Raw genomic sequence first — 15,434 nt, 5'->3', positions numbered from 1 at the left:
CCATCCTCATGTATTTTATCACTGTACATATACTTAAAGTCCATGTAAGAAAAATAAAATAAAATGACCAATTAGCCAATGACATCTTTGTTGCAAGTCAATATCTAAATGCAATTTTGAAAATTATGTTATTATGCAGTCTAATTGTAGTATCATCCCTGGATTAATGTTAATAATTTAAAAAATACATTATTCCTAAAATACATTTTTTTTTAAATCCACAGTACAGGTTTTATAATGCTTTGTTAAGAAAATTGACCTGTGATGTCACATGTTCTGGAGAGGGCTTCTGTTCATGTGCATCAGTGATGACTGATGTTGACTGGCGGGGGGACTTGAGCTGTGAACAATGTAATACAGATAATTCCATGAAATACAAACATCACCCCATTATAAAACATGTACATTAGCTATTTGACTATTTGTCCATGTTCCTCAGAATGAGATGGGAGGGATAGCATGTCATGGTAAACACAAAAGTTGGAGACAAGAAATGTTACACATGGAAAAGTTACAAGATACATCAACAAAATGTCATAAGATCATCATGAGATCTTCTTAAAAAAGAACTGTAATTCTTTGTTCTTTCTAGTAGAATGAAAAAAGCCATTCATCCTTTACAATTGAAGGACATTTAAAAATAAATGCAGCAAAATGTTAGGCACTAACCTGGGATGGTGTGTGCTGTGGAAAGCTGTCTCTGTATTTTTCCTGTGCCTCTTTGAGGTTGGACGTGGACAGAGATGGGTTGAGAATCTTCTTCATAACCTGATAATCCCAAATGTACTTGACGTCAACATTTTATATTATCTGTATTATATAAACACATAGCATCACATGTAAAAAAATGGTGATCAATGAAGTAACCTTTCCTTTACCTTCTTTGCTTTAGATTTCTTGAAATCAAAAGGCTTTGTGATTGGTGTAACATATACACCTCTCCTCCTTTGTTTCCTCTGTTTCCACATCTACCCTGTGGGTCCTAATTATAATACAGAGCAATAGGTGTAGTTACTATAAATGGAAGACAATATTTCCACAACATTTTCAATTGCATTCTGTATAAATTGGCACACATTAGTGGATATGTGGCAAAACTAGACAACTATGTGATGGCAATTTCATCACCTATGGTTAGTTGATGTTTTCAATAATATATTTGGTGCTTAAACCTGAGGTTATGTCTTAGTCCTGCAAGTGATTCTGACCTGTAATGGGATGTAATTTGCATTAACAAAAAGTTAACAACAACTAACTACAACTAATTTAAAGTAATTCTGCTATGCAAAGAAATGAATATATACTTTCACATCAGCTACTATGTTACACGTATGTAGTGTCAATTTCTGCAAAAACATGTTCAAAGTGACAGAACTGAAAATATAAAACTTTGATCAAAGTTATTAGTTTGATCACATTATGATCCCTCAAACAAGGACAGCGATGACAGAGAAAGGCAATTACAATAAGTAAAGACTTTGCCAAAATATCATACCTTGTTCTTTGTCTTCAGAGAGTCTTGGTATTCTCTCAACAGTGTGTTGTGCATGACCTTGTATGTGTGCACAAAGTCATCCAGTCTTGTGAGCCTCTTCTGCTGAAAGCGAATCTTTTTAAGATCCCACTGGCTCTTCTCCATAATCCCCTGGGTCATGTTGTCTTTAGTGTAGTTCTGTTAAATAACAGCTCTTTGGTGAATTAGTGTGCCTACAACTCTGGATATCAGCCATGTCATAAAGTTGTGGTTAGCTGTAATTATGTTTTTTTGTTCAAGTTTACCTGTGTTGATTTCTGGGCAACTGTCTTGAACCTCTTTGACAGCTTTTCATAAAAGGGACCTCTTCCATGACGTCCAAGGTCACCTGCCATAGAAGCATCTAACTTTAATAATAGGAAAAACATGCTTAAAATTAAAACATACATGAAGAAGAGGAAGTTAACTAACCCAGTAGTAGTCTTGACCACAGAGCAGCCTGAGGCAGAAAGTACTTGAGCAGCTTGGGGATAAAGTTTGGGCAAAAGTACTCATTTGGCTCTCCAACTTTATCCAATGATGCCTGCTGGATGACATCCTTAAAGTGGTAGTCAAACGGTGTTGGGCCCAAATCATTCTGTAAGACACATAATCACGTTCATGTAATTGTTTTGTATTTTGGTGCATTTTTTAGTACTAAACCAGATGTTACTTACAATATTATAATTCTTTGGTCCATGTAATTGTGTATTTTGTATTTGCATGGACTGCAGTTACAACAAATTAATATCTGCTGAACATTTCTACAAAGGAAAAAAGTCCATACAGCTTATACCTATTTAGGCATAACTCACAAAAGGGAAATACTCAAAGCACCCAGAAAAACACATACACATTAGGGCTGCAAATAACAATTATTTTCATTGTCAATTAATCTGTCGATAATTTTCTTGATTAGTTGCTTGGTCTATAAAATCTCAGAAAATCAGTGTTTCCCAAAGTCCAACATGACGTACTCAAATGTCTTGTTTTGTCCACAACTCAAAGATATTCAATTTACTGTCATAAAGGAGTAAATATAGCATCAAATATTCACATTTAAGAAGCTGGAATCAGAGAATATTTACTTTTAGACAATATTTACTTTTTCGTAAGAAATTACTCAAACAGATTTTTGAAATAGTTGGCGATTAATTTCATAGTTGACAACTAATCCATTATTCCATTTTATTTTACAATTCTACAAAGGATTACCTACCACAAAGTCTTCCTCAGCAATGCCTGAGTCATCGATGACTGGCTGGGCAACTGCTGTCAAAAGCGTCTGAAGGTCTTTAAAATGTTTCTCAACATTTTCCCCACTGCATGGACTTGCCAGCAGCACGGTGGCACTAACTACTACTTGATCAAGTTCTTTTAGAGTAGTAGCCTGGGTCATCAGCCCGAAGACATGCATGCACAGACGATAGTGTTTCGCGGCACTGTGAGGAAGAATTTACAGAATTAATATTATTACAATGCCACTATACTCTAAACTAAAATATAACTAAATCATATTCAGTTGAAGACATCACTCACTGTTTTTTGCAGAGGTCCTTTGCGTTTTTCATTACATGGCTCAGGCATCTATGTAGGATAGGAAGTGCAAGTGCATGCTCCTTTCCTTGTCCCGTCACAATGTGATAATATTGTGATAGTAGTTCATTGAGACTAAGGCCACATAGATTATGAGCCATTGCCTGCATCAAAACTACAGAGCCATCACAAAGTAACATAACTGGTCTTCTGCGAATTTTTGGCCCATGTTGTTTGACAGTCTGTGATGAAAGAGCCAAGAAAGTATGTTATCGATGCTGTGGTGTGTTCACAGGTAACATATGTGGCAACAGGGACAGGGGAGCATCCTTTTATTGGATTTCTGACCACAAGTTCGTAGATGTAAAAAGGTGTGCTCTCCCCTTTTGCCTTTTTAACAATGCTACCTGTGGCATCTAGGTAGACAATGTCCTCCTTCGATCTGTCATGGAATAACCTAATTGTTCTCTTAGACCAAAGCATGACACCTTTTGGCTGCAGAATTACCTTCTGAATCCACTGGTCATCTTTGTCTTGAACATCCTCAGACATAAGTTGCAGACTCACCATCTCATTTTCGTGCCTCCTCTGCTTTTCCCTTTCACCCCAAGATAAAGTCTTTAAGACTCCAGTTGTCGGCACCTCATCTCTGCAACCAGATTGCAGAACAGTCTCCTCCAACTTGTTCAAGCTTTGTAGATATACAGTTCTTGGGAGTTTAGAGCTAAGAGTGTCTGCTATCAGCTGCCTTTCTTCAGCTCTAATTGGCCTCCTTCTCAGCTGTTGAAGGCTGTGCCGTACAATGCCCCCCTGGAAGCAGACAACAGCCTTGAGGGACGACTCACTTTCCACTTTCACATTTACTTTAACCTGACAGTCATCAAAACGGCAGTACCCAGTGCAGGTAAACAGTGGCTTTTTTGTCATAGAGCCTATCATTTTCACACTGTGCCTCTTGAAACCAAAACTACAGTGTGGATGGACACTTCGGATACCTTTTGCAATCACATTTGTCCAATGCAAACTTTTGAACTGCCGTTTTTGTTGGGTCTTTCTGAGTTTTCTCCATTCCTTGTGTGGAATGAAAAAAAAACAGGGTTGCTCAGGCAATTTGTGGGTGAAGTATTTCTGCTTCTCTTCGTCCTTTGTAGATGATGTGGTACTGCTACTACTGCAGCCACTGCTGGTATTCTGCAAACGCAAGTTGTAAGAAAGGTAGATTAGAAGCTGGTATGCATGAATATGCATTCAAGTATATCCAATTGCCAAATCCAAACTTGAACTGCATATTGCAAATTTCATCATACAATGTAAGGATAAGAAGATGTTTTTTTTCTGTAAAAGGACATCCCTCAGAAATAGCAAATGTCATTCACAATACTCCCAAAATAGTTGTTGTTAAAAAATATAAATGTTTAACACATTTGAAAGCTGGGAATCTAACATTTAGATGTAAAAATTAATAGCTATTTAACTTTTTATCAATTAATTCTAACCCACTTAAACTGACGTACTTCCAAAGCTTTTTTAAAATAATCTAAGTTTACCTCTTGGCTGTCATCCACAGATGATGATTCATTGTCATTTGGTGATGAAAGACTGTTATCTGTGTCTTGGCGGACTTCCAGCAGGGGCTCACAGCTTGCTGAGTCTGTCATTTTGGGACTTTTCAGGGCTCACATCTGGCATGTCTTCAGGATTGGGTCCACAGCTGGCTGAGTCCAACTCAGTTCCATCTTGTGGCACCACAGTCGACGTGTCTGGTTTGTCGACTTCCGCTTGCACACTGCCCTGTATTCCCACACCCCATAAGCAAAACAGGTTAAGAGTAATAGATAATGCTGATATCATAGTATGAGCATTGAATATTTTCTTCAATTATAATCACAGTACATTTCATACATTTTTAAAGAGATTAAAAAATATTACGAAAGCAAACAAAATTCAAAATAATGGAATAACCATAAAAAAAATAATATATTTTATGATTACCTGTTGATGTTGAAGGTAGGCATTTTTAATTCTAATCGTATTACTTGGGACGTTGGTGATTCCTAAGTCCTTGCAGACAATTCCCCAGAAACTCTCTTCTGGATACGCGCTTTCTTCTGCCAGGGGCCCTTTTGTCTTGTCTTGCAGCCTCTGGATGCATGACAGAATGTCCGTTGCACTCTTTACCAATTTTCTGGACTATTCAAACAAGGAGGAAAACGGTAAATTGTTTGTTTTATTTAAAGATGTGTCTAAGCTATCAATACATGTGCAAAAAGAAGTAATACTTACCCTCCCAAAAGTTGAAAAAGTAAACGATCTGTAAAGAAAAAAAATACTCAAAGTTACAAAAATGATACATATCATGATGTATAAAAATCAAGAAGACTGTAGAAAAGATATAAAGATCTCGAGCGCAATTATTTTCTGTTTACATATGACTGCACTGAACATTGGCCTCAAACACTTGACTCACTACATTGTAGGCCTATGTAGTATTGTATATATGTTATATATTTTGAATAACAACAGAGTATACAATGCAATCATATAATACAATACTAAAACACAATATATGTATAAACATTTTTTTTAATATAATTCAGTAAATGAATTTTAATTCCTATAAGTAACAAGTAACATGTTCAGTTTTTCACGTTTATAACCAAATGTCATGAAAATAGGTTTATAATTAAGCGAGTTGCAGTCGACTTTGTAGAGAAGTCTGCATCTCTGGATTTCTTCAATAACAGAAGTTGAGCTCTCCAATGGCGGACACGCAGATTAACGTCAAATCGCTAACGCGGTATCTATGATTCTATATATATCATGGATGTATATTAACAATACTTTTTTATTATACATCCATAGGGTCTTATTATACAACCATGATATCTTTGTACATGATATTGATTAATGGCTGCAACCATTTTCAGTACTCGGATTTACATGATGCCGTTTTAAAAAATGGGGGGCGGGGCCGTCAGCGTACGGAGCCGGCCGTCAACGGCCCGCTGACGACCGGCCGTTCTGTGATTCTCCAGAACACACAGCTTGCCAGTCCAGTCCCATTCCACCACTGGCTCCATGACCGTATTATCACCCATATTGAAGCACCTAATTCCTAAACTTCTAACAGATACAACATAAACCGATCCTTCAGCCTCATATGAGCTCTCAGACCAACCCAGTCTCACGGCATTTCGTGTTCACCAACACGATTTTTAATCTATTGATTCGTGTTCACCAACACGATTTGCCCCTTTTTTTCGTGTTGCACAGCACGATTTTAAAAGCAATGTATTTCTACTGCCTGCAGCACGTCTTTTTCTCCGGTCGGGTCGAGGAAGACCGGAAGCTGTGTGGTTCATAAAAACATGTTCTTACTCAATATCAAGCCACAGTTATTGCTTTTATTTTAAAATCGTATAATTTCGGACTTTTGTTGCCGTCTGTGAGGAAAATAAATGGGGCTCAGAGCCTCAGGATACTGAAATCTGTATTTTTTAAATCTTTTTTTCCTTCTAATTTGTTATTCTTTTCAAAATAACACACTGTTATTTACTCACCAATAACACACAATTATCCTTGCTTTTATTTATTGGTTTAATTCCATAATCTCGGGCTTTTTTGGCGTCCGTCAGGAAAATGTGTTTTATCCCACATTAAAGTTGACACAAATGCTCATTCTTGTTCTCTGGAGAGGACTTTGAAACTCAAATTACTGAAAAAGTACACAGTAAAAGTAGTTCATATTATTTTTGCAAGTAGTCCTAGAAGTATTAAGTACAAACATGGCAGTTTCATAAACTACTTATGGAAGAAATGTGTTTTATCCCACATTAAAGTTGACACAAAGGCTCATTCTTGTTCTCTGGAGAGGACTTTGAAACTCAAATTATTCAAAAAGTACAAAGTAAAAGTAGTTCATATTATTTTTACAAGTAGTCCTAGAAGTATTAAGTACAAACATGGCAGTTTCATAAACTACTTATGGAAGAAATGTGTTTTATCCCACATTAAAGTTGACACAAATGCTCATTCTTGTTCTCTGGAGAGGACTTTGAAACTCAAATTATTCAAAAAGTACAAAGTAAAAGTAGTTCATATTATTTTTACAAGTAGTCCTAGAAGTACTAAGTACAAACATGACAGTTTCATAAACTACTTATGGAAGAAATGTGTTTTATCCCACATTAAAGTTGTCACAAATGCTCATTCTTGTTCTCTGGAGAGGACTTTGAAACTCAAATTATTCAAAAAGTACAAAGTAAAAGTAGTTCATATTATTTTTACAAGTAGTCCTAGAAGTACTAAGTACAAACATGACAGTTTCATAAACTACTTATGGAAGAAATGTTTTTTAGACCACATTAAAGTTGACGAAAATGCTCCTTCTTGTTCTCTGGAGGGAATTTTGCCATTCTCAAAAAGTACACAGTAAAAGTAATTCATAGTATTTGTGCAACAAGTTTATGAAGCAATAAGTCCTAACATTATTCTCATAAATTACCCTGTTCCTCAATCGCAAATAATATAAATGAACCACATGCCATCCTTTACTTTGAAATCCTCACCGGAAGTGTTCCTGCACATACGAAACGTCCAGCTTCCCAGGGTTGTTTTATTGCATTACCGTAAACCTGTAACTAATCACGCACTCGAAATACAGGGGCGGCTGGTTTGACCACGCAAAAGTGAAAGACGGCTGGCTTGACCGCAGTTATGTGGCAGCACTGTTCAATGTTTCTTGAAAACATTACCCACCGTATGGGATTAGTTTTGTATCATAAAGATAAAGCAACACTTTTTCAGAATAAAGCAAAACTATGAGTTTAAAAGAAAAAAAACTGAGTCAAGCAAAAATAAAATTAATTTCAAAAATAAACTATAAGTTGCAAACAAATAATTTGTGTAATCATGTAAACTATAAGTATTTTTTCTTTGTTTTAACATAGGGTTTTGTTTGTAGTTGTTGTTTCTTCTTTCTCAATGATCAGACTTTTGCTCTCGCTGCAGCTTTCTCGTTTGCGCTCCCTCATTTTTTGTTTGAGATTCTGACACAAACCTCCCAGGTGGGCGGGACTTTCAGGGGTGCGTCCCCATTGGCTACGCAGTTTTTGAGTGACAGCCCAGTCCTTCAGCGATTGTACAGTGCAGGTGTTACCGTTTAACGGGTTACACCGGGGAACTCGTTACGTTACGTTAAGGGTAGTAATGGGGCGTGTACTTTGAGGAGCCATTGTCGAATAACCAGGAAATACACCTTTCGATCGCTTCTTTTGTTGTTTACATTTATCTTTTGGTATATTTGGCTCCATAGGAACACTTTGATGCACATTCAGTACCAGTGTGTGAGGTTGTGGTTGCGATGCCGATATCCGGACGCGGACAGCGAGGACTACAAAATGACAATGAGGTGACTGGGGATGTCTGTTCAAAACATTGCAAACGTGAATAAATCATTTCAAATATGTATTTGTCTCCGACTTTCATTTGTACATCGTTGTTAATGTGATGTTTAGTAGCTTTGATAGCTGTCCATACCTCCAGACAGCCTAAAAGTAAGACACAAGTTATTTACTCACAGCCCGAATGCAGCATCGAGATCCGTGGCCAGCTGTGATCCTCTCCGATTAACTTGTGACAGGACTTCTTTATCTATTCTCCACAGTGGTGTAGTGGGGATTTTTTTACTGGGGGGACGCTATTTTAATTAGGTCATCCCAGAGCCCTAGAGAGAGAATTATTATTATTATTATTATTATTATTATTATTATTATCTCTCTAGGGCTCTGGGTCATCCCAAACAATGCCACACAAGTGCGCACGCGCACAGTGCACTCACAAAACGGGCAGACATGCAGGTCCACAGAAACTACCGGTATGCTTAGTCCTACTTTAGTTACTGTACTTCAAAAAGCAGACGGCGCTGCGCTCAACACACACATAGACTCAAAACCATGGGCACACTGGCACATAAGTTACAACAATGTATAGGCCTAAATTGCATAAGCTACAACTAAGCAGACAGCGCTGCTTCTCTCTATCTCCACTTTCAAAATCTATTTAAAACTCATAACAAACAAACAAAATTCCCAAAGTTGTCCTGAAATTAACTTATTAAATACGAAAAACATAGCCTACTAATGCAAACATTGAATCTGGACTTGAAATTATTCTGATTAGGCCTAGCCTACATTGCAAATAAGCAGACAGCGCTGCTTCACACACACACACACACACACACACACACACACACACACACACACACACACACACACACACACACACACACACACACACACACACACAACACACACACACACACACACACACACACACACACACACACACACACACACACACACACACACACACACACACTACACCCACACCACACACACACCACACCACATCACACAACACCACACCACCTTGCGTTTTGAAGACTGATAAATCCGAAATGGATGAACAGCAGCCCAGCTTTGCAGTCTATCCACGGGTAGCCTCTTGTTTCCTCTGCCACGTGTCCTCCGTCCATACCTCTGGGAAAGGTGAACTTGAGATAGCCAGGGGAACGTTGCTAGCGCAGCTAACGTGCACGTTAGCTAGCATTATTCACGTCTTTAGGCGGCTCTTCTGATGATGTAGTACTAGTAGCAGCTTCACTTGTAGCTTCGGTGCTGCTAGCCTCTTTCTTCTTGTGAATGATATTCTTTTTAGAAAATAAGTCAAGTAAAAAACGTTTTCCTTCCATTATAGAGCTTTTTCGTTAGCGTTCTTGAGGGAAAGAGCTGCCGCAAAATCGGCGGGCGGTGAGCTGGACACCCACGGCCAGCTTCTTCTTCTTCTTCTTCTCTTTAATGGTGAATCGCTTCCACTTGGAGCATATATCGCCACCTACTGTTGAGTTATTAAATGTTCATATTAAATCCTTGTCCTCAAACCTTTTGAGGAATTTGAAGATCAGCTTGTTTGCTTCATTTCTTGATTTACTTTCATATATTGATTTGAAATCCATGTCCTTGATGTTGAGTTGTTCCAGTGCAGTTTTCAGAATGAGTCTTTGCCTTGTATATTCCGGGCAGCTAAAAAATACATGCTGTATTGTCTCTGGTTGTTGGCAACCATCACAATTGCCATTTGGATGTTTCCCAATCAGATGCAGTGATGAGTTTAATCCAGAGTGTCCCAATTTTATCCTGCTGTTAATGCTCTGTTCTCTTCTACTACTCCCCCAAGTGCTTCCTGTTCCTACTTCCCTTTGTATCTGGTATAAATGTCTTCCTTTGATGTTACTGTCCCATAGTTTTTGCCATTGTTGCTTGATAACCACTTTTGTAACAGATTTGACTTCTGATCGACTGATGGGTACAATTATATCAATCTGGTTTGCTTTCAAACCACATTTTGCCAGTTGATCCACTACTTCATTCCCTCTAATACCCACATGCGCTGGAACCCACACAAATTGAACAACAATTCCCAGATGAACTAACCTAAACATGATGTGTAAAATTTCATGTAAAATCTCCTGACGACATTCTGAAGAGAAGTTGTTTATGCTCTCCAGAGCTGCACTGGAGTCAGAGCAAATGACCACTCGCATTGGCTGTATTTCCTCTACCCACTGAAGTGCTAGTGAGATAGCCATCATCTCTACTGTATATACTGCAATGTGATCACTCGTACGCTTTCCCACTTTTACTTTTAATTCAGGAACATAAAATGCACAACTAGTTAGACCATTTTCTGGATCTTTAGATCCATCAGTAAATATTTGTATAAACTGCCCATATTGTTCATGTAGAACAGTGTTCACATAAGCCTGTACATTGATTTTGTTTTTCATTGAATGTAACCGTTTCAATAGTGATAAATCTACTATAGGTTGAGGTAGCAACCATGGTGGAACAGCTGATAACACCACCGTCGGACTAATACTCCATTCTTTAACTTTGAATTCCTTACATATTTCCGAAACACAAACACAAAAACTTTCTTTTTTTATTTTGTTACTTTCCCAACTTGTTTGTACAGTTTGTTTGGTAGGGTGAGTATCTTTATGGCCCTGAAGATTTGCCCAGTAATGAACAATTAACTGTTTTCTCCTCAAAGAAATTGGTATTTCTCCGACCTCTACCTGAAGTGCAGACACTGGTGTAGATCTGACTGCCCCACAGCATATCCTTAGTGCTTGTGCCTGGACTCTATCTAATTTCTGAAGAGAAGAATATGCAGCTGAACCATACACTATTAGTCCGTATTCTATGGCTGATCTTATTAAGGCTGTGTATACGTTCCTCAAAGCAGCTTTATCAGCCCCCCACTTAGTGCCTGCCAAGCACCTCATAACATTTAAAACCCTTTTACATTTATCCACTACTTTATCAATGTGCGTACTCCATGTGACTCTCTCGTCCAACCATATTCCCAGAAATGTAAATGTCTTCACTTTCTTTAGATCTTGTCCATAAAGTTTTAACCTAACCTCCTCACTTATCCTTTTCCTCGTAAAAAATAAAGTTTCAGTTTTTTCCACCGACAATCTAAACCCCCATGTCAGAGACCAGCTTTCAATTTCCGTAATGGCTTCCTGAATCTTAGCTACAATATATTTTACATTTCTGCCCCTTTTCCAAATAGCTCCATCATCTGCAAAAAGTGACTTACCAATATCAGATCCTACTTGTGTGTATATATCATTTATCATGATAGAAAACAAAAGAGGACTAATTACACTCCCCTGCGGGGTTCCATTTTCAACGTCATGCCTTCGAGAATATGAATTGCCAACTCGGACTCTGATGGCACGGCCAAACAAAAAATCCATAATCCAATTATATACATTACCTCCCAGACCCATAATGTCCAGTTTTATTAATAATCCTTCCTTCCACATCATATCGTAAGCTTTTTCCACATCAAAGAATACAGCTACAACACACTCCTTATTCGCTTGTGCTTTCCTGACTTCAGACTCCAGGCACAGCAATGGATCTAAAGTACTCCGCCCTCTTCTAAACCCACTCTGATAAGGAGTCATTAGTTCATTTTTCTCAATGTAGTATGTCAGCCTTTCTGTTATCATTCTTTCCATAACTTTACACAAGTGCGATGTCAGAGCTATAGGTCTATAACTGCCTGGACTGGTTGGATCTTTCCCAGGTTTTCTAATAGGAATAATGACAGACTCTTTCCATATTATTGGCAGCTTCCCTTTCTCCCAAATCTTATTGTACATCTCCAGCAGCTTTTCTAATGCAAAATCACTTAATTTGGTCAACATTATATAGCATACATTATCTTTCCCAGGAGCAGTCATTTTACACTTACTTAATTCTCTTCTCACCTCTTGAATAGAAAAAGGTATATTTACAACACTCTGCGACGAATGTCTATCTTCATATACATTAGGATGTTCATCTAACACTTCCTGCCTCCTGATCTTACCTTCTTCTGTCAAATTTTCCGAAGAATGAACTTTGACAAAATTCTTAGCTAGAATTTCTGCCTTCTCCATAGCACCGGTGGCAATTTCCCCTCCATTCTCTAACACTGGCAGGTTACTCTGCTGTCTTATTCCCCTCATCTTCTTAACCATTCCCCATACTTTATCTAATGGTGTAGTTCTCCCAATACTTGAACAGAATCCTCTCCAACACTCCCTTTTTGCTCTTTTAACAATGTTCCTTACCTGAGCCTGTGCCTTTTTATATTCTAATAAATTGTGTAATGAATGTGTCTTTCTTAGCTTTCCAAACAGCCTGATTTTGTTTCGAATTGCATCATTACATTCTTTGTTCCACCACGGTACCATCTTAACACATTTACTAAGTTTACCAGTTTTATTCCCAATAGTTTGATTAGCGCTTTTAATTATATTTGAAGTAAATTGTTCATTTATTTCATCAATACTTCCTGCCATATCAATCTGATCAAATTCTTTATCACACAATTTAGCAAACATCTCCCAATTTGCTTTAGAAAAGGTCCATCTCATGATACCATCTAGCTCAACCACATTACTAATATCAAACTTGATTATAATCGGAAGATGATCACTCCCAATACTGTTATTTGCCAATACTTCCCAACTGCTACCCGAAGCTAATTCACTTGTTACAAGAGTTAGGTCGATCGCAGACTCTGTTCCATCTCTAAAATTGAGTCTTGTACCTTGCCCATTATTTAAACAAACAAATTCCTTTGCCTCCATTAAGTCCTCCACCACCTGTCCGTTGTAATCTGTTGATCTCCCTCCCCACATTGTATTATGTGCATTAAAATCACCACACCATATTATTTCATTTCCTTGGCAAAGACTGTCTAATTCCTCTATTTTGAGTTTATTACATGGATTATAAAAATTCAGGACACTAATTTTCCTTTTATTAATCCAAACTTCTACACCCACTATTTCTAAATCATGACTGTTCTTAAATGTTAGCCTACTATAAGACATTACTTCTCTGATAAAGATTGCACATCCCCCTCCCTGGCCATCATTTCTATCTTGTTTTATAGCAGTATATCCCCCAATTATGAAGTCCAAATGAGTCTTCAGCCATGTTTCTTGAATACAAATAACATCTGGTTTTTCTTTTAACTGATATATATAAGTCTTGAATTCTTGTCCATTTGCAATAAGGCTTCTAGCATTCCACTGCAGAATGAGAAAAACCATTCATCTACTCACTAATCTGTGAATCATCATTATTGGGGGCTAGCATATCATGCATCATTTCAATGGTTATATCCTTTATCCCCAAAAATTCACCTGCTGCTTCCACTATTGTTTTCAGTCTTGACCTCTTTTTTGTTTGTTGCAAAGCAACATTCACCACTTTCCCAATAAAGGCCACAAATTTGTACTTATTAACAATCAATGCATCCTCTCCTATCACACATTTATGTGAACACTTTGTGAAGCTTTCCTTTGCCTGTGTGAGTTTGGGAAAATCTTTTGAAGAGAATATACTTGTTGCTACTTGGGATTTCCTAGCTATGTTTAGGGAAACCTTTTCTGTTGCTTCAGCATATGAGACTTTATTTTGCACTTTGAATCTCTGCACCTCCTTGGCCTTTTTCTGCACTTCGCAGCCCTGATACGCAGCACTATGTTCCCCACCACAGTTACAACATTTCACCTTAGCACCTGCAGCACAACTACCATATTCATGTTCCCCCGCACATGTTGGACACCTGGGCTTAGTTGCTTTGCACTTGTCTGCCACATGCCCAAACCTTTGGCATTTAAAGCACCGCAGAGGTTTAGGGATGAATTCTCTTACTGGAAAGCTCATGCAACGATCATTATCTTCTGTTGAATTGTTTCTTCAAACTGAAGAAGAACAGACAAACTATCCACTATCTTACCCTGATACCTAGTAGGAAGACGCTTAACTACAGACACTTTCCCCCCTTTAATTTCTTTCTTGAGCTCTTCTATGCCGATTTCTATGGGAACTCCACTGATAACTCCAAGTATTTTCCGATTTGCTCCAGGAACATGGCATTTAATTCGAACTTCATTCAGGGTCTTCATTTTCAGTAACTTTTCCTGTTGTTTTGCATTCATCAATTCAATCAACATCCGTCCTTTGCTCAGGAATCTTGCTTGCTTTATCGATCCAATTTCTTTGTGAATTGCTTTAGTCAGGGCCACTGGATGTAGCTTAGCTGCGGTTTGCTCACCAAACTCCACAATCACTTTCCAATCTTCATTCTCATTATTTTTCTTTACTCTCTTCAACCCATTCCGTGAATCAGATTCACTAAGACTGTCACTTGACATGTCTATCTTCTTTCTTGAAGTCTTTTTCCTTACTTCATTCCATCCTCCTTCTCCTTCAGATGCACTTTCCATATCCTCTTCTCCAGGACTCAAAGACGCCATTCCACTCTCTCCTGGTGAAGGTCCCTGGTTTTTGCACTTTTTAAATGAAGTTCCTGGTCCTGGTCCTTTTCTTCTTCCCCCACGGCCAGCTGTGGGGTCACGAGCGTGATGACGAATCATCATTTTTGAAGGAAATCGTTTTTATTTTTTATTATGGGCCATTACTGTGAAATGTATTGTTTTTGTCATTATTATAACAAATACACACTTGCAACTGATAAGACTGGCAATGATTTTATATTTATTAGACTATTGAAAAAAAGATCATGCTCCAAATAAGTGGGGGTACGGCGTACCCCCGCGTCCAACGCCCACTACACCACTGATTCTCCAGCGAGCAAGGTTTTTATTAAATACCTCCATCCCTCTCATCACAACAAGACTCTACACTGTACAGAAAAAAAACAACATAAATGAAAATAACCTTGCTGGATAGCTTAGAATGAAACAAACAAATGATCTTCCATGGCTGATACTGATGTCACAGTAACG

At 38.0% G+C, this 15,434-nt stretch overlaps 1 protein-coding gene across 1 annotated transcript; it reads right to left on the bottom strand.

The window, feature by feature from the left end:
* Positions 1-2,695: 2,695 nt before the first annotated feature.
* LOC117550702 lies at positions 2,696-8,747 on the bottom strand. Its single transcript, XM_034223197.1, has 6 exons — positions 8,629-8,747; positions 5,333-5,360; positions 5,042-5,239; positions 4,597-4,840; positions 3,053-4,240; positions 2,696-2,955 (listed from the first exon to the last, which is right to left on the bottom strand). The coding sequence occupies exons 4-5, from the start codon at positions 4,705-4,707 to the stop codon at positions 3,236-3,238; spliced, it is 1,116 nt and encodes a 371-aa protein (XP_034079088.1). The 5' UTR covers positions 4,708-4,840; positions 5,042-5,239; positions 5,333-5,360; positions 8,629-8,747; the 3' UTR covers positions 2,696-2,955; positions 3,053-3,235.
* Between the last annotated feature and the right edge of the window lie 6,687 nt (positions 8,748-15,434).

This window comes from Gymnodraco acuticeps, unplaced genomic scaffold (genome assembly GCF_902827175.1).
Source record: "Gymnodraco acuticeps unplaced genomic scaffold, fGymAcu1.1, whole genome shotgun sequence".
Taxonomy (NCBI): Eukaryota; Metazoa; Chordata; class Actinopteri; order Perciformes; family Bathydraconidae; genus Gymnodraco; species Gymnodraco acuticeps.
This window is presented reverse-complemented; position numbering and strand designations above follow the sequence as displayed.